At 42.2% G+C, this 24090-nt stretch overlaps 1 protein-coding gene across 5 annotated transcripts in view; it reads right to left on the reverse strand.

Annotated features, from left to right (window-relative positions):
- Window positions 1-994: 994 nt before the first annotated feature.
- The window catches only part of LOC138749850 (SHC-transforming protein 1-like), a 158719-nt gene continuing 135623 nt past the window's right edge, over window positions 995-24090 (reverse strand). For 3 of the 5 annotated variants that reach the window (XM_069911803.1, XM_069911804.1, XM_069911800.1), the window contains 3 exons: window positions 22563-22703; window positions 14630-14880; window positions 995-2847 (listed from right to left, as the gene is read on the reverse strand). In XM_069911803.1, coding sequence (XP_069767904.1) covers window positions 2698-2847; window positions 14630-14880; window positions 22563-22703 — 542 coding nt within the window. In that variant the 3' untranslated portion in view covers window positions 995-2697. Of the gene's footprint in view, window positions 2848-14629; window positions 14881-19793; window positions 20083-22562; window positions 22704-24090 lie in introns of those variants that run through there. The other 2 variants (XM_069911801.1, XM_069911802.1) reach the window with 2 other exon arrangements.

A 24090-nucleotide genomic window follows, 5' to 3' on the forward strand; every position in this document is an offset into this window, starting at 1 on the left:
CTGTAGCCACTGGGGTGCTCTCCACAGAGCTGGCAACTTTTGCCCCACTCCTGACAGTAGTCCACTTTCCTGACCCCCCCAATCCAGGGGTAAGCACTTCCCTGAGTGTTGAATCAATAAATTCTTCACTCTCTCTGATTAGCCTCAGATCATCTAGCTGCATCTCCATTTCTTTAATTTTTTTCCTAAATGCTTGTGTCTCATTACATCCCCTGCAGGTATGTCCTGTGGAAATGTTTATGGTCTTGTCACCAACCTCCTCACACTCTCTGGTGAGCCTAAGGTCACCTCAACTCGGCCCCTAAGGAACCCCACCTCCTTGCACCTGGCACAGATATGGTCTTTTGGGAGGGTGGAGGTCACCCATGGCTCCCACATCTGGCAACTTGAGCATAGCACCAACCCCATGGACATGGATCAGCCTTTTAATGGTAGGATACTCACAATGCACTTTACCTAGGAAGGTCTTTCTCTACGCCTGCTTACGCCGAAGCCTGATGAGCCAAAGCCTGGAAGTCCCACTCCTTCGCTGGGCCACTCACGCGCTGGGCCTCTTATTTATCTGCCTTTTACCCAATTAACCCCGACACGCTCACCTGCACGGCCTCCCGACCAATGGCCGCCTCCAACGCCGACTCCTCCCCTCAGGCCCTGGTAAGAGACTTTTAAAAAAAAAGTTTTCCTACCTGCCCCCGACTCTTTTCTTTTCTGTCTTCTGTCCTCTCCTCTCCCGACTGCTAGGCCCTGTCCCCGGTAAAAGCCTTTTTAAAACGCCTTACCTTCCCGACACGCTCACCTGCACGGCCTCCCGACCAATGGCCGCCTCCAACGCCGACTCCTCCCCTCAGGCCCTGGTAAGAGACTTCTTAAAAAAAAAGTTTTCCTACCTGCCCCCGACTCTTTTCTTTTCTGTCTTCTGTCCTCTCCTCTCCCGACTGCTAATTTCAATTAATTGAAATTATTATGAAGGAAGAGAACAGAAGTGCACGTCTGATCATTGTTATCAGAGTTTATTACCATTAAATCTTTAATATAAAACATAATATATCATGCAACATTTTAGCCATTTCACTTTGTTGAAGTTTGATGGATACAAGAACACTGAACAGTATAGGAATCTGACTTTTGATCCAGCAGGCCTACATTATATAAAGAGTGAAACACGAAAGTCTGCAGATGCTGTGATTGTAGTAAAAACAACGTAAATGGTGGAGGAACTCAGCCAGTCTTTTCAGCAACCATAAAAAGCAAAGATATATTGCTGACAATTTGGGCCTGAGCCTTTATTCAAGGAATAAGCAGAATTATGGGGCCAGGATGGACACTGGTCCAAATGGCTGAAGAGTTTTAAGTAAAAATGGGAAAAAGAAAGCACAAGGATCTGCGAAGTAGCAATTAATAAAGTAATCTTTTATTCTTCACAAAAGTGGCAGGGCTGCAGAATTGATAGAGTTACAAATGGCACATTGCACCATTGAAATTTTCAGAATTTAAAATGATTAACACTTTGAATGAGATGGGTTTATCATGCAATGGAAACACATGATATTTGTTCAAAGTCTACCACTAAGCTAAACTGTGTCAGATAGGGAATAAAAGCAATAATAGAAATTTTGTAACCATTCCATGCTTTGATAAAAGGATGGGGAAAAAAAGTCACATTTATATTATACTCCAGCATTGAATCCAGCTAAAAATATGAAAAAAATATTCTCCCAAAATTCTTATTTTCTATTAATTTTCTAAAATATGATATACAACAAGAGAATGCATTTCCAAAAGACATTTTCAAAATTATCCAAGATATATTTTATCATTTACAAAAGGAAATCTAACTTTGTACAATTCTTATCGATGCTCATTTTTGATCAGCTTTGATTTGTTAGTATATCATGGAATTTGAAAGTAAAAAGTTCCATTCCATATACTCAACTTTAACATTTGAAGAAATGCATATATTAACATGATAAATCTTGTAATAATATCAGCTCCACATAACTGCTTTATAAAGTATTAACGGAATTGGTACTTGAAATGCAAATCATATTGATACAGAGAAAGCATTACTAAATTTTCTAAAGATTTTTGGTTAGAATTCTGTTTTCAAGGCAGCGAAACAGATTTCAAAGAAACATTGAACCAGTGTACAGCAAAATAATTAGGGAATTTGTTTTTTTGCAAAAAAAAAGCAAGGCACATTTTCATGGTCTGCAGTTCAATTGAATTGGCCTTTGCATGCTTTCAAAGCCGTTGTGCTTAGAAATAAAATTTAAACATTCAATTTTAATTTAGAGATACAGACTGCCAGCCGACGAGCCTGTGCCACTCAAATACACCAATTAATCTACTTTGAAGGGTGGGAGAAAACCAGAGAACCTGGAGGAAACCCATACAGACATGGGGAGAATGTACAAACTCCTTACAGACGGTGCTGGATTCGAACCCAGTCACTGGCATTGTAATAGTGTTGTGCTATCCCTTTATATTGTATATGTGGTTACACTTGCAATGAGAACAGTGTAAAGTTATTACTATTGTCTTCTAATAAACTCAAGTCAGAAATGCAATGTGATCATGACTAGTGGAGGGTTAAAAGTCTATTTCTTGAAAGATACCACGCATAGATAGTCAACAGTTTTACACTGATATAGCCTAGCTTTTTCAAACATCCAGCAGATGCAAGGGCTAAAACTGAAATCAAATTCTCTTCATCCGAAGTTCCATATCCTTCCAAATCGGTTTCTTAAGATACAGTTCACTTCCTGATGAGATGATTGGGAGCTGGTTATCCACATGGTAACTGATCAAATGACTGATGCTGTCAAATATGTGGTCCTTAGTTCTCACCTTTATAGGGAAAAAAATTAGTAAGTACTGAATGGAATAAAGTAATTTTTGTAAAATGCAATATAATAAATCCCACAGCATAAAAGCTGAAAAATACATTTTCATGTTTTAGATCATTAAAAATAATAAGATCAATACTATTAAATTGTGAAATGGACATGAGCTAACAATTCAGAAGGTGCCAATCTGTTTGTTGTTATATTCAGTACAGAAATTATTACTTTGGAAGCCGATTGATTTCTCCATTTTCCATTAACCCCCTCCCAAGTCTCTCTTTCCCTATCCCCATCTCCTTTTCTCTAACTCCCCACCCCCTTCCATTCCCTCTACTATCAGAGAGCTACCCCCTCCATCACATCTCAGCTTTTTTCTTTTCTAATCTCCTACCAATATCCACCTATTATCTGTTAGCCTGTGTTCCACCCCCTGCCCTTTCCTTTCTCCTCTCCTACCCCCACATTTTTATTCAGGGGCCCCCCTGTTTTTTGATCATACTTTGACAAAGGATTCAGGCCGGAAACGTTGGATACACTTTATGGAATGCTGCATGACTCCTATATGTCATTTGCAAAGGATCACGTGACCTCCCTGTCTGAAACTTAGTCGGAGGTTGCATCACCTACTAACCAAGGTTGGACTCTGGCCACGTATTTGTGAACACCTTACGTTGGCTCATTCAAATGGTTCCGCGTCCATCATTGGGCCAGATGCTCAGCTCAGAATTGTATGAACATCGGCACATGCCTCTGAGTACTGGACATTGCTCCATGCTAGGTCACCCCCGTGGACTTTGCTGGAGGAGTCATGGATAAAGTGTGCATTATACTTAGTTGAGCAGTAGTACTACCATAGATCAGTGCTTGCAGAGAGCCTCACTCCCATTAGTTCAGGGAATCAGGAATGAGTTTGAAAGCCCTTGACTGTGAAGTGTGCACATGTGTGGTCAGGTAAGTAGCCACCAGTATCGGAGTCTGCAGTGGAGCAGATTTGATGGGCCAAATGGGCTACTTCTGTTCTTGTATCTTGTGCCCGATCTGCCTGCTTACACCGTTACAGTCTTTGTCTCATACAGTGTAGAAGATAGGTGACCAGCCTGAGCCCAATGTGAATATCTATATAGCTATTAAGTAGGAGAGTAATTAGGAATCATTTGATGTCTTCACCTGTTTGTTTCTCATATGTTCAATAAAGCTACCTTGGATTGTGTCGACTTGTCTCTCTGTGAACCCAAGAACCTGATCCTTTCCCAACACAATGATCAGCACATTTGTGTATTGCATTCAAGACCAGCATCTGCAGACTTTCTGGTTTAACTACAAATAGAAACTGGCTACTTTGGAAGAGTGAAAAAGTGACACCTTATTGCTTCACATTGACCACCGCCAGTGGGCTGATATCGCCTCAAACCGTGCATCTTGGTGCCTCACAGTTCGGCAGGCAGCAACCTCCTTTGAAAAAGACCGCAGAGCCCACCTCACTGACAAAAGACAAAGGAGGAAAAACCCAACACCCAACCCCAACCAACCAATTTTCCCTTGCAACCGCTGCAACCGTGCCTGCCTGTCCTGCATCGGACTTTTCAGCCACAAACGAGCCTGCAGCTGACGTTGACATTACCCCTCCATAAATCTTCGTCCGCGAAGCCAAGCCAAAGAAATTGCTTCATGTATAGGTTGTAAGTGAACTAAGTGCCAAGCTCCTTCGCTTCAATATGCAAGTACAGCTTTTTAGCAAATATTTATTTCTCAAGCCTCTAAGATCATTTGGCATTTCTTTGTTTAGCCCTACAATAATGTTTCTTGGTGCCATTAAATAATTTCTGAGTGCAGAGCATAGTTCTTGTTCTTTCAGGTTCAAAACATTGATTGCCCTTTATTTCCTGTGAACACGACATGACCTGCTAAGTTTCTCCAGAACTTTTGTGTACCGCACATGGTTCACATCACCACTGAGATGTTCCCTTCTGCTAACTGAATTAGAATAATTTAGGGATAAATTAAGAAAAATAGGTTGAACTCAGTGAATGAAAAAAAATATGAATTACTTTTAATTCAAATTATGTACACTACTGTGAAGTTTACTTTAGAAGTACCTGTTTGGATGTAGCAAGTAAGAATTTTGGTGCGTATGTACATTGTACAATGTGTTTGACAAAAAGACTTGTTATTGTCTCATTATTCACATTGTCTCACAAAGAAAATAAAACTTTTGTTCTATAGTTTTATTTCTTTTTAGAAGATTATCCTGATCCAAATATTTGAGCAGAAAAGTTAGGATACATTCTAGTGCAGTCCTGAGGAGTCTGCAATACTGTCAGAGAGGTAAACAAGAGAATCTCCAGATGCTGGGGTCTAATGCCATACACAAAAGTGCTGGAGAAACTCAGCAGGTGTCGCAGCAGCCAGAGGAAGTAAAATGCAGTTAACACTTTGGGCCTGAGCCTGTCTTCAGGAGTGTCGAAAATCAGGCAGATAGCCAAATAAAAAAGTGAGTGGACAAGAAAGGAAGATGGGGGGGGGGGGGGGGGGGAAAGGGAGTACAGGCTCTCAGGTAAGATGAAGTGGGAGTACAGATGAGAAAAAAGCTGAGGTAATGAGGAGAGAGCAAAGAAGGGTAGCTCTCTCATAGGAGAAGGAAGGGAAGGGAGTGGGAAGCTGGAGGATGGGAGACAGAGAAAGAGAGATTGAAAGAAGAGGAATAATGGAAATTAGAGGTGGGTATTGATGCTGTCTGGTTGGAGACTGCCAAAATTGAATAGAAAATATTGTTCCTCCAATTTGTGGGTGGACTCAATTTGGTAGCACATGAGGCCACGTGCAGTCATATCAGTGTGGCAATGGGGCGTGGAATTAAAATAGTTGGAATCAGAGTGAAGGTGCTCAAGGAAAGGATCTCCAAGTCTGCATCCTGTTTACCTGATGTATAGGAGGCTACTAGATGCAGTGAAGGACCCCTACAGATCTGGAAGTGAAGTGTTGCTTCACTTGGAAGGACTGTTTGGTGCCACGAATAGTGGTGAGGGAGGAGGTCTGGGCGCAAGTTGAGGTTTGAGGTTATAGTGGTAGGTGCCAAGGGGGAAATTTGTGGGAAGGGAAGAATGGAGGGAGCCACAAATTGAGCTAATTTTACAGAAAACAGGGAGGGAAGGGTGTACTATCAATCAACCACAATCAGACAGAGAGTCGTGATTAATAAGCTTTAATCACCTTAAAGTGTCAGCACTACTTGCATGTTGCTGGCCTGGTTCCAAGGCAGGTACTGAGGGAGAGGTTTGGGTGTGACAGCCTTAATATGGGTGGAAGGAGTCACAGGTTCAGGGGGCAGGCCAGCCCCTACATATATCTATACACATAGTGGTAGCAACACAAAGGGGAAGATTGTCTGGAGGTGGAATCCCATTATAGGTGACAGAAATTGCAGAAAATACTTTGGATGCAGGACTGGTGGTGATGACAAACAAGAAAATCTGCAGACTGATGTAAGTGTAGTTTACACATAAATGCTGGAGAAAAATCACACAGAGTTCTTTATATAGTAAAAATAAATATGCATAACCAACATTTCGGGGCAGAGCCCTTCATCAAGTCAGGAGCTAAAAGCACACAGGTGCCAGAATAAAATGACAGAGGGAAGGAATGGGGAAAGAGCACAGGCCCACAGGCAAGTGGATATAGGTGGGAGGGCACAAAAGAAAAAAGCTGAAGTGATAGTGGGAGGGGGTAGCTCTGAATGGAGAGGAAAAAGGGAACTAGCTGGAGACAGAAGGATGGGGAAGAGTGGCAGAATGGGGAGAAGTGGATGTTAATGCTATCTGGTTAGAGAGTGGCCAGAATGTTGCTCCTCCAATTTACTGATGGCTTTGGTTTAACAGTGCACAAGGCCATGGAGAAACGTGTTGATGCAGGAGTGGGATGTGGTATTGAAGTGGTTGGCCACTGGGAGATCCCTGCCATCGCTGCAGTCCATTCAATGAAATGAACTCTGGCTAGGAACATCAACTTCCTTTTACTTCCTCTGGATGCTGCGTGAACTACTGAATTTCTCAAGCACTTATGTGTGTCAGAGATGCTGGTTTTTCAATTAAGGCCCAATCTTTTTCTCCCTCTGTACATAATAAATCCCACAGCACAATCCACACTGCTGAAGATCCAACTGCACTGGGTAGGTCACGTCTCCAGAATGGAGGACCATCGCCTTCTCAAGATCGTGTTATATGGCGAGCTCTCCACTGGCCACCGTGACAGAGGTGCACCAAAGAAGAGGTACAAGGACTGCCTAAAGAAATCTCTTGGTGCCTGCCACATTGACCACCGCCAGTGGGCTGATATCGCCTCAAACCGTGCATCTTGGCGCCTCACAGTTTGGCGGGCAGCAACCTCCTTTGAAGAAGACCGCAGAGCCCATCTCATTGACAAAAGACAAAGGAGGAAAAACCCAACACCCAACCCCAAACAACCAATTTTCCCTTGCAACTGCTGCAACCGTGTCTGCCTGTCCTGCATTGGACTTGTCAGCCACAAACGAGCCTGCAGCTGACGTGGACATTACCCCTCCATAAATCTTCGTCCGCGAAGCCAAGCCAAAGAAAGAAAAGAAGAAGAATATTTAGGTTTTAATGAAGATCACTAAAGCAGGTCACCCGTCATTGACACTGTGGTTTTTAGAGGAGCCTTTGCTGTGATTGCCATATTAGTTTAGTTTAGTTTAGTTTATTTATATAGCACATTTAAAACAACTCACATTGACCAAAGTGCTATGCAAACCATAAATTATATCTTCAGTAAAGCAGCTATTTAAAGTGCAGAATAAAACAGGTACTGGAGGTTCAGAATTGTACATACCACATGGGAACAATCAACAATCACCTCACAATGCTTGCGAGTGAAAATCCAACTTCAGCCTGGATTTAAAAGAGTTAAAGGAAGGGACTGATTTGATGGAGGGAGGAACATTGTTCCCCAGTTTGGGGGCTGCATCAACAAAGGAGTGACCTCCCCTGAGTTTGCGATTTGAGTGAGGAAAAGCCCAGCACCATAAATTGGTCGATCTGATGGGTCTTGAAGTGGAGGAGGGAGATTTGATATATGAGGGGGATAGACCATTAATGACTTTGTAAACAAACTGGAGAACTTTAAAATCTATTCTGGCACCTCTTCTTGGCTCCTGTCCGGAGCATTCAGCACCAGTTGCAGACGGGATAATGACGACGGACTAATTCTGTATTAGAGGAGAGTTAGAGTAGCCTAAACAGGAGAAAATAAGGGCGTGGATCACTTTCTAGAGGTCTTTCAGTGACAGGAATTATTTGAATTTGGCAATAGTGTGGAGCTGGAAAAAGCTTGCTTTTACTGTTTGTCAAACTTGAAGGTGGAATTGAATATTGCACCAAGGGATTTGATGTGAAGTTTGATGAGGGTGGAAAAGTTATCAAGAGTATTGGAGATAATTTTAGTGGAGTTGGGTGGGGGGGGGGGGGGGGCAATTCAGATGATCTCAGATTTCGTTTTGTTTAGCTGCAGGAAGCTTTGAGCCATCCAGCACTTTATGTCCTCCAAATAGTCAATGAGGTTGATCGTTGGGCTTTATCTCTCCCAGAATGAGCCGAGTATGATCAGCATAGCAGTGAAAGGAGATGCTGCGTTTTTGGACGATATGGCCGAGGGGAAGCATATATAAAGAGAACAGAATGGTGTGAAAGAATGTTTCTTGGAGCAAAACTGGGGCAGGGTTTTTAATGTAGGTCACGTACAAATACTTTAAAACAGATCTTATTTAAAATACTGGAGCTCTGCTCATGCTAGACATGTTGGGGCCAACAGTCTTTGCAAAAGCTTTGGAGAGTGCCCAAGAGACCACTAATGGATTGTTGTTTACAAAAAAGGCAACAGATGGAAGAGGTTGTCGGAGCCACATTCTGTCTGGAGGGGAACTTTCTGTTCTATAGGAGGGTCATGTGGTTTTGCAAGCAGAGAGAGTCAAACAGGATTTTTTTCTTTCTGAGAGAGAGAGAGAGTGAAATATCAATTCTACAGTTTTACAGTCAGCATCAGCAACTGGGACTGGAACAGGACAAGCTGACAAGCTTATGGAAAACCCCATTTGGAAGACGAGTTGTGAGTGTTTAGTTAAACCTGGTCAAAGTCCTTGTGGTTCATGCAAGAAGAGAGGAATGGCTGATTAATGTTTCACTTGAAATAAGAGAAACAAAAAAGGAACTCTGTGGTGACCTGAAAGAAAGAGGTTATCATCTGGAGAATCCTGAAGGGGGCAAGTTTCATCAACAAGACACTGAAGTGGCTGATGGAAGTAAATCAGTTGTGGGTGTCCTGGAACAACAAATCTCTCTCTGAAAACTGACAAGAACCTTCCTGAGCAGTAACCATTTACCTTTCAAGCACTAAAGTCTGGTGAACTTTATAAATGTTAGATTCTGTGCACAGTCTAAGAATTGCCTGCAACCAGTGAATGTGGAGGAATGAGAAGTGAGATTGGACAGTGAATCAAATAACTTTTCTGAACTTACACACACATTTGCGCTTAGAATTAGAAGGGGGTTAAATTAGGTTAGTTCAGTCAATTGTGATATTAAAATGTGATTCTGTTTTCAGGTTTAAAGATAATTAAAAACAACTTTTGTTTAAGCAACCATTTGTCATGGTGAATATCTTGCTGTTCTCTGGGCTTGTAACAATGGAGTGCAGAATAGACCCTTGTGGGACCGTGCAGGAAAGGGTAGCAGAGGAGGATGAAAATTTACCCATATTGACTGAGAAAGTTCTATCACTAAGATAAGATTTAAACCAGTTCAGGGTTGTACTGTCACCACAACCCTCTGCCAGAGGTGATCTATTAAATTATCCATGACATAGTGGAGCCATGGTTAATGTACCACATTGGCGTCAAAGCAACTTGTCCAACGAGCCATTTAGGTCTAAAGTTCGTGCATGTTAACAAAGTACTTGTTAACGGATTACTCCAAACCTGCTCTAACCCAATATTGCACTGGCTAATAGGAAATGAATAAGGGTGGTGAGGGAAGATAGCAGAACATTTTATATATATATGGAATTCTAAATTACTATTTGGCCCTAAGGAAGTCCCCTTACTAAAACATATTACAGATATTACAATTTGGAATAAACTCAATGGTCAAATTGGTGTTGGGCAGATCTCTCACCCAAAACGCCCCTAGCTCAAAATAAATTAATTCTGTTAAAATTAATAATAAAATTCTGGAAACTTGGTCTCAGAGTGGGATCAAATATACCAAATATTGTTTTGAGCAGGGACCATTGATGACATTTGAACAAATCATGAATAAATTTGGAGTTTTAAATTCATTCTTTTTCTACTATCATCTGTTAAGATCTTATTTAAGGGATCTTACCACAATGTACTGAAATAGAAACTCTGGTTTGAAAGGGGACCACAAAAGAAATTTATCTCAAAAATGTATTTCTTACTTAAGGCAGAAGCCCTCAAACAATGGCTCGATAAGTCAAGAGAGCGATATCAACCATGTTCTGTAAATGACATAGTTGGACAAGGTGGTGCAGAAGGAGTTAGCACACTTGCCTGTGTTGGGCAGGGTATTGAGCACAAAAGATGGAAATCAGCTTTACAAGTTATTAGTGGGACTACACTTGAATTACTCTGAGCAATTCTGGTCCCACTGCTCTAGGAAAGATGTCATGAAGTTTGAAATGATGCAGAAGAGATTCTACAGAAGTTTCTGAGGCTTGAGAGTTCTCGTTATAATTAGAGGCTTGATAGACTGGGTCTATTTTATGTGGAGAGGTAGATACATTAAGTAACTCCTAAAGGTTCACAGGTGAAGTATTGCTTAGGACAAGCATGGAGGAGTCGGGCATGTTGACTTGAATCCATTGTGTGACATCATGGGACAGTTCCCCAGTTCATTCAGCTTTTACCTGCAGGTCCTCTACTTCCAGACATGGTTGTCCCCATCCCCTTCCCCCAAGATGCAATGTCAAGGTTCCCCTCATTCTTACCTACCATATCACCAGCCTCCGTGTCAAATATATCATTCTCTGCAATTTCAGCCACCTACTACATGATCCCACTACCAGATACCTCTTTCCCTTTCCTCCTCTCTCTGCTTTCCCATGTGCAGCAAACATAGGAGGTTAGTGCATGGAGCCATAGGAGATGTGTAAAATCTTACATTAAGATTTCTTGTCAGTGGCAAAGAACATGGAAGCTGGCAAGTTCAGGGAAGCAGGAGAAGAAATTGGTGGGGTCCTGGCAGCGATCTTTGCATCTTCTTTACCCATGGGTGAGGAATCAAAAGAGTGCACGGTGAGAAATACTGTACCTTTATCTGAGAGGGCTACAGGAAAAATCCGGGGAAGTGAAGGCCGGTGAAAAGTTAATGCAGAGGATTCTGATGGACAGGATTTATAGTCAGCAAGATTGTGTGAGCAGAAAATGTTATCTTGCAAGTTTGATTGAGATTTATAAGTTGACCATGGAGATTGACGAAGGCAGAGCAGTAGATATCTCCATGGAGTTTTCCAAAGAATTTTTCAAGGTCCTGCATGATAGGTTGGTTTGGAATGCTCGGGTGAGCTGGTCAATTGTTACAGATTAGATTGATGGGCTATTGCCCAGACTGTAAACCAAGGATTGCAGATGGATCCACTGTTGTTTGTCATGAAAATGTAGTTAGCATGGTTGGCAAGTTTGCAGATTACATCAAAATCAGTGGTAAAGTGCACAGTGAAGAAGGTTATTTGAGATTACAACAGCATCTAGAATAACTGGGAAAGTGGGCCGAGGAATGGCAGGTGGAACAGAGACAAGTGTGAGGTGTTGATGTTTGCTAAGCAAGGACAGAATCAGTAAATGGCAGGGCCCTGGAGTGGGTCCAGGTTTTCAAGGTTTTGTAAGTGTTCACTGTTGTTTCAGCCCGAGATGCTGATATTATCTTGGTAACACCCAGCTAAGAGTCCAGGTAGTAATTTGTCCATTGTTGCTTGAAAAATTGCAGGTACTTCTGAAATTCCATAAGGCCCACGTGTAGGTGAATAGTCCCAGATGGGTATTGATTGTCACATATTCCCTTGATATTTTATCCAATTCTATCTGTTGATATGCTTGTGACAAATCTAATTTTGTGAATTTTTGCCCTCTGTTTAGTGCTTGGAACAATTCTTCTGCCTTGGTAATGGGGTGTTCAGGTATTTTGAGTGATGGATTGATGGTGACTTTGTAATCGCTGTAAATGCAAATCTCACCATTTGCTTTTCGTACGGATATGATGGGCGCTGCCAATCGCTGTATTGTATTGGTTCTAATATGCCTTCATGTTTTAGTCTGTTTAATTCAGAGAATTTTTCCTTTCATAGCAAACCAGACTGACTGTTCTGGCTTTGAAGACTTTTGGTTCTGCATTATCTTTTAATTGCAGTTTGGCTTGAACACCTTTGATTTTCCCCAATTCTTGTTGGGAATTTGGTCAAGTTTTGGCTGGGAGGTGTCCATGTGGTTTGCATTTAGTCTAGGGGAATATGTTTTAACCAGTTTCTTCCAAAAAGTGCTGGTCCTTGAGTATCTACGATGTAGATGGAGAGAGAGTGTTTTGCTTGCTGTTGTTTGTTTTGTACTTGGACAGTATTTTTTCCAAACACTTTTATTCTGTCTCTTGTAACAAATCTTGAGAATTATTTCAGTTGTTTTTACCAAGAGGCGTGGTAGCAAGCATTCCTTTACATGTAATGGCATTAGGGACACCTCTGCCCCTGTGTTTAACTCTATCTTTAGGGGGTATCCATTTATTTTTACATGTATAGATTGCTGTGTTTCCTCCATTTATTCCTCGGATGTGTAATATCTCAGGAGTTGAAATTTCAGGAGCTTGAAGGTCAGCCGTTGGGCTGTTATCATCTTTGTTGTTAGGTTCTCTCTCTCTCTCTCTCTCTCTCTCTCTCTCTCTCTCTCTCTCTCTCTGCACAATTGCTTTGACTTTAGCTGGTGTTTATTTGCAGGCCACTTGCGCATTAGAAGTGATACATCCTTCTGTTTTGCAATGGTTGCATTTAGAATTTTTGAAGAAACAGTTTTCTGGTCGGAGGTTGTATTTCCCACAACGGAAGCATTGTTTGTGGGAAGACTCCCAACCAGTAGGTCTGGTTGACCCACATCCAAGTTTTATTCTGCCATTTCAGAGCTGGAGGCAACCCTGTATGCCATCTGTAACGTTATATCTTCATCCATTGCTAATAATTTTTGCCTTGCAGCCTCATCACTAAACTCGCAGTGCCTGATTTAGAAATTGCTTGAAATGACAGTGCTCTGCTAGTTTGTGCAACAATACTAGGTATTTGCTAACTGTTTCTCCTGGTCCTTGTCTCCTTTCATAGAATCGTTCTTCTGCCATAACTGCTGGTTTGGGACTTAAATGGTTCCTTAGAGGTGTGCATAATTCGTTGAATGTCTTCGTCCCTGGATCCTCCGGGGACAGCAAGGTCTTAAGGAGGTTGAATGTTTTGCTGCCCATTATACCGAGCGAGAGGGCATGTTTGCGGTTTATTGCACCTTCCACAATATTGTGGGCTAAGCAGTAGTAGTTAAACTGATCTACGTAGTTATCCCAACTTTCTTCTACTTCATTGAATTCCCTGAACTTTCCCTTGATCTTTTGGCAGAAATTTGTTGGGGTTGTTAAGTAGTTGTTTTCTATCTTTCTTCTGTTGTTTTCTTTCTCATGGTTGGTGCGTGGAATATGTGTAGGGTTCGTTTCGTTCCTCATTGTGTATGCACTCACACAATTAAGTCTTGGAGACGTGATGCTTTCTTATCCTTTACTTCTATTAGACTAACATGGCTATTGACACACAGGGTTATATGCATGGAAGGGTAGCATCATGATGTGGGCGACATGATGTCCAGCAGAGGGCGGCCTTAAACCAAACAGTAACGTGTCCCTTAACACAGCGAACCGGCACGGTTGAAAGCTGGAGCAGTACAAGACCAGCAGCCCTAAAATGGTGCTGGCCAAGCTGCCCATCTAACAGATCAATAACAGGCTGGGGAAGAATGGTATTCACATGCAAGAATGCTCCCGCCTGCTATTGTTATTAATGCCGCTGATGTCAGCCAATCAAAGAGCGGGAACTCCAACTGTATGAAAGGAGCCTTTCCAGCCTCAATAAATTGCAGAGCTTAACCTCCTACATTGTTTGTGTTTCTTTGTAGCAGCCTGCTACAACTGAAATAAAACAGTTGCTTTAAGGCCTTTTTTTTCTGTCGTAATGTAGCTGGTTATTGTGATTTCTAAAATTGAATAATTAACCATATAACAATGACAGCATGGAAACAGGCCATTTTGCTCTTCTAGTCTGCACCGAACGAATTTCTCTCCTCTAGTCCCACCTAGCTGCACCCTGCCCATAACCCTCCATTCCCCTCCCATCCATATACCTATCCAATTTTTCCTTAAATGACAAAATGGATCCTGCTGCCACTACTTCTCCCGGAAGATCATTCCACACAGCCACCACTCTCTGAGTGAAGAAGTTCCCCCTCATGTTACTGCTGAACTTTTACCCCTCATTTTTTTTGTGATAATTTGAATGTTATGGTTCCAAATTTCAGGCAAGCTAATTTAGATTTGTTAAAACTCAAAATATTTCCCCATTACAATTTAGAAACAAGGTTTGAAAATTAAAAATACTAATTGGTATGCCAAAATTAAATGCTCATTTATTTTTCTTCTTTTCTTTTCAAAAAGCAGCACAAATAAAGTAGCACTTATGCTTACCATGCCTTCAGGGTCCACCAGGAGCAAGTGCTTGGCTTGTCCTCCCTGCAGTCCAGTCAGTACATACTGTCCTGCTGTAGCATTGCTCTCCCGCACCAGAAAGTCACCATCGTTTATCAGCAGTCTCTCTGCTTCCTGTCTGCTCATCCTTCCACAATACCAGATTTCCGTCATGAATTGCAGTCTCATGGAAGAGAGGGTTGTGGTTATGGGGACCACAACTGGCCTGTCCTGAACAACTTCAGTCAATTCTACGGATGAAAAAGGCCCAAGAGAACAATAAATGGCGTTGTACCACAGACATGAGTAGGAATATAAGGCATGGCATTGGAGAATATTAATTAATTAGGAAGTGGGTCAAAAAATTAGGAAGGTAAAGAAGACTGATTAAATAAACACAAAACTAAAAGCTAAATATTCTACAGGAACATGAACTTTTAAGAACTAAATGTTGGCTCAACTCCTAATAGATGGGGAATATAAAATCTCATAAGGAATGAATGTAAAATTACAGAACCATCATCTCATTTCTTTGCTTCTGCTTTTACCACAAAAATGGATATGAGACAAGATGAGTAAGATTAGAAACACAGAAATATAGAAAACTAGGAGGAGCAGGCCAAAACCCCCTGCTCCACAGTGAAACATGAATGTCTGCAGTTGCAGTAAATACACAGAAGTGTCGGAGGAACTCAGCTGGTTTCGCTGCTTGCATAAGAGGCAAAGACATGTAACCTACATATTTGGCCTGAGCCCTTCTTCAGTGGACGTGTAAAAAGCAGGCAGCGCCTGAATTAAAAGGTTGGGGAGGAGGGAAGAAAGGGCAAGGGGAGGAGCACAGGCCGACAAGCAACTGCTGTTAATTGGACGTGGATAGGAGGATGGGAAAGAGAAAGAGAAAGAATTAATTGAGAAAGTGGAGGGGCAGGGGTGAATGTAGAGCTGGGGAAAGGGAAAGAGAGAGAGAGAGAGAGATATAAAGGAGTGGAGCCAACGGAAACCAGAAAAATTGATGTTAATGCCATCCAATGGAGAGTGCCCTGACAGAATATGAGGTGTCCTCCAATTAACGGGTGGTCTCAATCTGGCAGTGCATGAGACCATAGACAGACATGTCGGCAAGGGAATGGGGTAGGCCGCTGGGAGATCTCCATTAATGCATGGAAAAAAACGATCTCCCAGTCTGCCTTCTCCTCACCTACAACCCCAAGAGCTTCAGCATCTGACTTTGTAGGACTAGGCAGAAAAAATAGTTTTGCACAGACCAGAAAAGATGAAAGGCTTGTTTCTATGGTTCTACACCATCCTCTGCAATTTTCACCACCTACTACTTGATCCTACCACCAGTCATGTCTTCCCCTCTCCTACCCTTTCCATCTTCTGTAGGGACTGCTGCCTCAGTGACTTCCTCGACCACTCCTCCCTTCCCACCAATCATCCCCTTGGTTGTGTTCCCTTGTGCCCACACCTCCTCTCTTGCCACCTTTCAGGGCACCAAACAATCCTTTCAAGTGAAGCAACACGTGAATAGAACATGGAACACTATAGCATGGTACAGGCCCTTTGGCCCTTGATGTTGTGCCGACCTACATGTTCCTACAAAACAAAGTATAAACCCTCCCAACCCCATAACCCTCTATTTTACTTCCATCCATGTGCCTGTCTAAGAGTCTCTTAAATGCCCCTCATGTTTCAGCCTCCACCATCATTCCGAGCAAGGCATTCCAAGCACCCACAACTCTTTGTGTTAAAAAAAAGTACCCCGATGTTTCCCCTAAACTTCCCTTCCTTAACTTTGTGCAGAATCTGCATTGGAAAGATTGGATGCACACTGAGAGATCGCTTCGTTAACACTTGGCTCTGTCCGCTGCAATAGCAGGAACTCCTATTGGCCACCCATTTCAATTCCCCTCCCCATTCCCATGCTGACATGTCTATCCATAATCTCATGCACTGCCAGACTGAGACTACCTGCAAATTGGAGGAACAACACCTCGTATTCTGTCTGGGTGTTCTCCAAATGGATGGCATGAATATTGACTTCTCTGGTTTCCGTTTTTCCCCAACCCACCCCCCACTGGTCTCACCTTCCTCTAACCCTATGTCTCCTTTCCTCTAGCACTCTCTCTCTCTCTCTCTCTTCAGCTCTGCATTCACAGAGCCTCCTCTGATCAATTCTCACCTTTCCTCTCCTATCCTCCTATCCATATCCAATCAGGGATTTAATGTGTCCCAGCAAATGTGGGACCATCTCACCTAAATGAGGCATTAATAAGCAAACAAGATTAAACAATGCAGATGTTATTTGTTTAACAGACAAACAGATCCTCCAGTATTTCTGTTCTTTTACTACAATCACAGCATCTGCAGACTATCATGTTTCACCCCTGAAGCATGTGTTGCAAAATTTCTAGATCCTGGCTCCTGATCCCATGAAGACATGTGGCAATGCCAAACTTATTATTCTGGAATTAATTTCAGAAAAAGGGTCATTTTGGTTGGAATAGAGTCATCAGATTGACGAGAGATTCCAGCAAACCAATAAATGTGAGGCTGTGCCATCTGGTCCTAGATCAACTACTGGAAAATCTTCTCCGCATCCATTCAATCTATACTTTCGATATTCAGTAGGTTTCAATGAGATCCCCTCTCATCCTTCTTATCTCCACCCAGTACAGGCCCAGAACTGTCAAACACTCCTCATGCATTAACCCTCTCATCCCCAGGATCATTCTTGGAAACCTCCTCTGGATCCTCTCCAATGCTAGCACTTATTTCGTTAGATCAACAGCTCACAATTCTCCAAATGTGGTCTGGCCAATGACTTGTAGAGACTCAGTATTACAATGTTACCTTTATATTCTGGTCATCTCCACATGGGAATGGGGCAGGGAATTGAAATTTTCAAATTGAAAATTCGAAATTGCATTTGTTCTTGTTACTCCAGACTCAACCTGCAAATTAACCTTTAGGCTGTACGAAGCTAGTACTCGCAAATCCCATGGCCCTTCACTTTCTGAATTCTCTCCCCATTTACAAAATAGTTGATTTCTTTATTTCTTCTCCCAAAGTGCACAACCATACACTTACCTGCACTGTATTCCATCTGCCATTTATTTGCATGCATCCTTCTTCCTCTTTACGAGCTGTCACACCTGTTTTGTCGACTAGTTTCCCTTTCCTACCAATTTTCCCTGTCTCAGTGGGACAAACCTATCCAGAACCCCATGCAAGTGGTCTCTAAACATCCCCCACATTACTTCTGTGCTTTATCCCCAGAAAATCTGTTCCCAATTTATTCTTCCTAGTTCCTGCCTCATCCCAATGTAATTAGCCCTTCCCCTTGCACTTTACCATTGTATCTGCTTTTATCCTTATTCATAGCTAAAACTCAGGGAATTGTGGTCACTATCAGTGAAATGCTCCCCTGACCAGGTTCATTACCCAGTACTAGATCCAGTATGGCATCTCCAGTCAGCTGGTCCACATAATGTGTCAGGAATCCTTCTTGGACACCTGACAAATTCTGCCCCATCTACTCCTCTTGCAGTTAGGAAGTGTCAGTCAATATATGTCAAGTTGAAGTCTCCCATCAAAACAACCCTGTAATTTCTGCATCATTCAAAAACCTACCTGCTTATCTGTTCCTCGTGGTCCTGAAGACCATTTGGGAGATTATAGACTACTCGCAATACATTGATTGCTCCCTTCCCATTTCTGACTTCCACCCACACCAATTCAGTAGACACTCCCTCTGCAATATCCTCTCTTTCTGCAGCTGTGACACTACCCTTGACCACCTAATGCTTCCTTACCCACCCCCTCTTACCTCCCATCCTATCCATTTTAAAACCTCTAAACCTTGGTACCTGCATCAGCCACTCCTGTCCTTCCTCCAGCCAAGTCTCTGTAATGACCACAACATTATAATTTCACATACTAATCTATGTTCTAAGTTCATCTTTAAGGCCTGCCATCCCACTGGAATAGCTCCCTGCTTCCCCAATTACTCATATCAATGTCCAATTAATTCAACCCACTTCTCTTCCACACCAGTCTTTGAGCCATACATTTAACTCTCAAATCTCTGTGCCAATTTACACATGGCTCAGAGATGGTTGTATTTTAGATTCTACTTTTTAATTTGGGCCCTAGCTCCTCAAATTCCCTCAGCAGAACCTCTTTCCTTGTTCTTCCTATGTCACCGTCACCCACATGCACCATGACAACTGGATCTTACCCCTCGGCAGGTCAGATGAGATGTCTTGAACCCAGGCATGTAACACTCTCGATCTCACTGCAGAGAATAGTCTATTCTCCTGACTGTACTATCCCCAATCACCATAATATTTCTTTCATCTCCCACCCTCTTGAATGGTTACCTGAACCATGATGCCATGGTCAGGTTGCTCATACCTCCTACAGCCACCACCCTTACCCATAGACAAAAATCTCAGACCTGTTGTTTGAGCTCATGGACTGACCTCCAGCATGACCTCCTGAATTCCTCAACCTACCTCACAAGCAGCCATGCAAGGTATACTCTTTAAATCTCCATCACAAAATACTTCTATGTAGAATATGTCTATGATTCAAGAATTACATTTAAATTTTAAAATTAGATTTAGACATACAGCCCGTTATAGGACATTTCGGCCCATGAGTCCATGCTGCCCAATTTACACCCCCCCCCCCATACATTTTGAACGGTGGGAGGAATCTGGAGCATCTGGGGAAAACCCATGAAGACACGAGGAGAACGTACAAGCGCGGGATTCGAACCCCAGTCCTGACAGAAATCCTTCATCTGCACTGGGAAGAAGGCAGGCAGAAGCCAGAATAACAGGATGGGGAGTTGGAAGAGCATTATGGCAGGAGATAAGTGAACATAGGTGGGAGAGTGAAGCAGGTGGGCGGGGAAGGGGGGAAGAAATTGGTCAAAAAAAGCCTGGAGGTGATAGGATGAAGCACAGTGGATCAGGGATCAAACAGTTACCACCTATCCCCTTCCTCCAGCATTTTGAGTGTTGCTTCAGCCAATCTCACCAGGCTTTTTTTCCAAAATTGGAAGATTTGAGCATACAAAATAAAAACATAGAATATACTCAGGAACTGTCTGAGTCAACATTTGTGAAGAGTATTTACCAGACATTGTCTTTCTCGATTAGATTTGATTCAACTTTATTGTCAATTGTGCCAAATAAAATACAAACATAGTGAAATACAATTAGCATCCAACCAGGTTAAAAAAAAGTGTTATATACAAATAACTATGTGCAAGTAAAAACAAGTGCATTCAATAAGCAAAAAATTCTAAAAGTTCTGACAGTACAAGTTCTGAGTGCAGGACCACTCAGCATGATGTGGTTTAAGGTTCAGGTGGGTCACAGCCTCGGGGAAAAAAGCTCTTCCTGAACCTGCTGGTTTGAGAGCGAAGGCTCCTGTAGAACCTACTGGATGGGAGAAGATTAAAAAGTCCATAGTTAGGGCGAGATGCATCCTTGATGATACTCTTCACCCTGTCCAGGTGAGATCATTGGAAATGTGGACACTAAGGAATTTGAAGCTTGCTACACGTTCCAGCACAACCCCATTGATGTAAATAAGGGTATGAATGTGGCTTCCAGCTTGCCTGAAGTCCACAATGATCTCCTTGGTCTTCTGAGTGTTAAGTGCCAAGTTGTTGTCAGCACAATATGCAGCCAGGTGCTGGACCTTGTCCCTTTTGGCATCTCATCACCCCCTTTGATCAAGCCAACCATCATGGGGTCATTTGTGAACTTGATTATGGAATTAGAACCATATACAGGAACGTAGTCATTGGTGAAAAGGGAGTACAGAAGAGGGTTCAGCACATAGCCCTGGGACAAGGTAAGAATGGAAGAGGAGAGATTAGGGTCTGCTAGTCTGAAAGTCCAAGATCCAATTAAAGAGAGATGAGCTGATTCCAAAATGATGAAGTTTGGCGATCAATTTGGAGGGAGTCACAGTACTGAATGCCAAACTAAAGTCAATGAATAGTGTGACACAGTATTTAGAGGTGGTTTGGGAGGAATTGTTAGAGCAGCTTGCACACACACACATTTTAAAACAAAGAATATTTGCAGGACTTTTGCAGAATGCTTTTTGTAAGAGGCAACAAAGTATCGACAGCAGCTTGCCTGCGAGAGCATGCGATCTTTGCAGGCAGAGGAGAACAATTTTGCTCTCAGAGAGGGAGAGTGTGAAACAGAGAGAGAGGAGACAGAAATCAGTTCCAAAAGGACAAGCTAGCAAACTTTGGAAGACTGTCTGGTCAAAGGAGAAGCCTGGCGATGTGAACAGTGACCTGAAAGAAAGAAGATCATCTGGAGAACCCTGAAGGGGGCAAGTTTCATCAGCAAGACTGATTGAGAAGGAATCATTTGCTGATGTCCTGGAAAAGGAATCTCTCTCTGAAAACCAGCAAGAATCCTCCTGAGTGGTAATCATTTGCCTGTTAAACACCAAAGACTGTTGAACTTTGTTAATGCTAACTTCTGTGCACAATACAAGAATTGCCTGCAACCCGTGAGATTGGACTGTGATCCAAAGAACTTTTCTAATCTTAAATATACATTACACACACCTGCGCTTAGTATTAGAGGGGGGATTAAGTAGTTAGGTAGGTTAAACTTTAATTCTGCTTTCTTGTTGAACTATAATTAAAAATTACTTTTGTTTAAGTAACCCTGTGTTGTGGGGTATATCTAGTGCTGCTGGTTTTTGGAGTCCTCTGAACTCCGTAACAATAGCATTCTGACATACGAGTTGGAGCTGTCCAAGAGGAACAAGGCAGAGGAAAGTGTCATGGAAATGCCATCCTCAGTTGATTGTTGATACAATAGATAAATTGATGAGAGTCCACGCCGAAGGGCGAACAGAATTGTAAGTGTGATAAAACTAATCTGCAATGATGGGGGTGAGTGCAAATTGATGGAAGTCATTCAGACACGTGGCAGTGGGAAGCTTTGGCACTGGCACGGTGGTGGCAACCTCAAAGCTTATGGGAACAATTGCCTCGGCCAGGGACAGATTGAAAACGTCTGTGAAGACCCCAATTAACTGTTCTGCACAGACCAGGTATAGCATCCAGACCAGCTGGCTTCCATACATTCACCCTACTCAGGTTGGCCCAAACATCATAGATGAAAAGTGAGAGAGGTAGTTCATCAGGTGGGAGATCCACTTTGAAGGTGACCTCCTTGTTCTCATCCTCAAAGTGAGCGTAGAAATAATTAAGCTCCTCAAAGAGGGAGGAACAGCTGGAAGTGGGTTTATACTTTGTAATGATCTGTATGCCATGCCTCATACGCCGGGGGTCTGAGGAGTTTAAATGCTTTTCGATCTTTTGTTTGTACGCGTGTTTAGCCTGAGAGATTCCCCTCCTTAAGTTGACCCTGGCTAAGCCATAAGTCTCCCAGTCTCCAGATGTGAAGGCTAAATCTCTTGTCTTTGAGCAGACGGCGAACCTCACTGTTCATCATGGTTTTTGATTAGCAAATTTTTTATTTGTTTTTGTAATGTCACTCCATCCACACATGTTATACTCGAGGAAAGTTGGTATATAAATCAATAACAATCTGAGAATCTGCACAGATCTTGATGCTTTTGGAATGTGTTGGCCACATTAATATGTCTGAATCTCTTGATCTTGATGAGGAAGAACAAGCTTCCTCAATTTCTCATACACTGCAGCCATGCTGGAATGAGGCAAATGGAGGGGGAGCATTTAACTCGTTAAATGTTCATTACGTGTTTTACATTTTCTGGAGTCAGGTATTAAGTTGATTTTGCAATCGCCTGTGCTTGACAGAAAACAATGTAAAATATGTCAAATCGTGGGCAAAGTGATAATGAACATCAGTTCTATTAAAAGAGCATCATCAATATCTTGATCTTTGAATAAACTTACTTGCATTATACACATCTCTATTCATATTAGCAGATAACTGTCCTGACCCTCCCTTCATGGGAGAAGAGTGGGAATTCACTGGATTCTGGATGTTCATGTAAGATGGATCATCAAAAAACTCAGATTGGCTAATAGGTTTGCCTGGAAGAACAGTTTTCTTAATTAGTGAAGGTCTAGTTGACCAAGAATCTTAATATTATTCATTTTAAATTAATGCACAAGATGTTTTGAAAAATATTGCAAAATAGGATATGAAGCTTCTCAGTTTCAAACAAAGAATATAGACCCATAGAGTCACACAGGGCGGAAACAGGCCGTTCAGCCCAACTTGGCCACTGACCAAACTTTTCCATCCACACTAGTCCCACCTGTCTGCTTCTGGCCCATATTCCTCTAAACTCATCCTATCCACGTACCAGTGTAAATGTTTCTTTTGCAATAGCACCCTCCTCAACAACCTCCTCCAGCAATAAAAAGTTACCCAGGTTTCTATTAAACACCCCACCCTCCCACCTCACTTTGAACCTAGGTCCTCTGGTTCTTGATTCCCCTCTGGGCAAAAGACTTTTGAGTTCTCCCAATCTATTCCTCTCATTATTTTGCACACAATTTTGTAAACTCTCCCTCTCACATTAAACAGGCTGAAGGTAGCTACTTAAATTGGATTGTTGTAAAATGTAGCTAATGCAACATTTCTGCTCCAGTGAACCTCCAACCAGATCAAAGTTGGTGAGATCTACCAGAATCAGGTGGCATGGTTAATGTAGTGGTTAGTAAAATGCTTTTACAATGCCATAGGTTTGTGTTCAAATCCGATCAGGACAGTTATCTGCTAATATGAATAGAGATGTGTATAATGCAAGTAAGTTTATTCAAAGATCAAGATATTGATGCTATCTGTGAGGAGTTTGTACGTTCTACCCGTGTCTGCGTGGGTTTTCCCCAGGTGATATAGTTTCCTCCCACTGTCCAAAACGTAGGGCTGAATAGGTTCATTGGGCTATTTGGGAAGCATGGGCTTGTGGGTCAGAAGAGTCTGTTACTGTGCTGTATGACTAAAGTATTTTAAAAATTTAAATTATTCTGAAAAAAAGCACGTTTTCAACAAAGCTCAAAGCATCAGGAAATAAAAAATAAAACACAAATGTGCCAGTGGGAAAAGGCAACAGTTATTTTTATTTATATAATGGAGCACAGTGACAGACCCTTCAGCCCAACTTTCCATGATACCCAGATTGTCAGTCCAAGACAAGTCCCCTTTGTATGTGTTTGCCCAAGTTCCCTCTAAAGCTTTCCCATCTAAGTTGTAAATCACACAATTGGACCCATCTCTACAGCTTTCTCTGCCAGCTCTACCCACTATCATCAGTGTGGAAAATATTCTCCCTCAGGTCCCTTTTAAAACTTCTTCTTCTCACATTAAAGCTAAACCCTTTGTTTCAGACTCCAGAACCCTGTGGAAAAATGTGACCCATTATTTTTACCTTATCTCAGCCTCCCAGTTTCCAGGGAAAAAGATCCAACTTAT

The sequence above is a fragment of the Narcine bancroftii genome, chromosome 14 (assembly GCF_036971445.1).
Source record: "Narcine bancroftii isolate sNarBan1 chromosome 14, sNarBan1.hap1, whole genome shotgun sequence".
Classification (NCBI taxonomy): Eukaryota; Metazoa; Chordata; class Chondrichthyes; order Torpediniformes; family Narcinidae; genus Narcine; species Narcine bancroftii.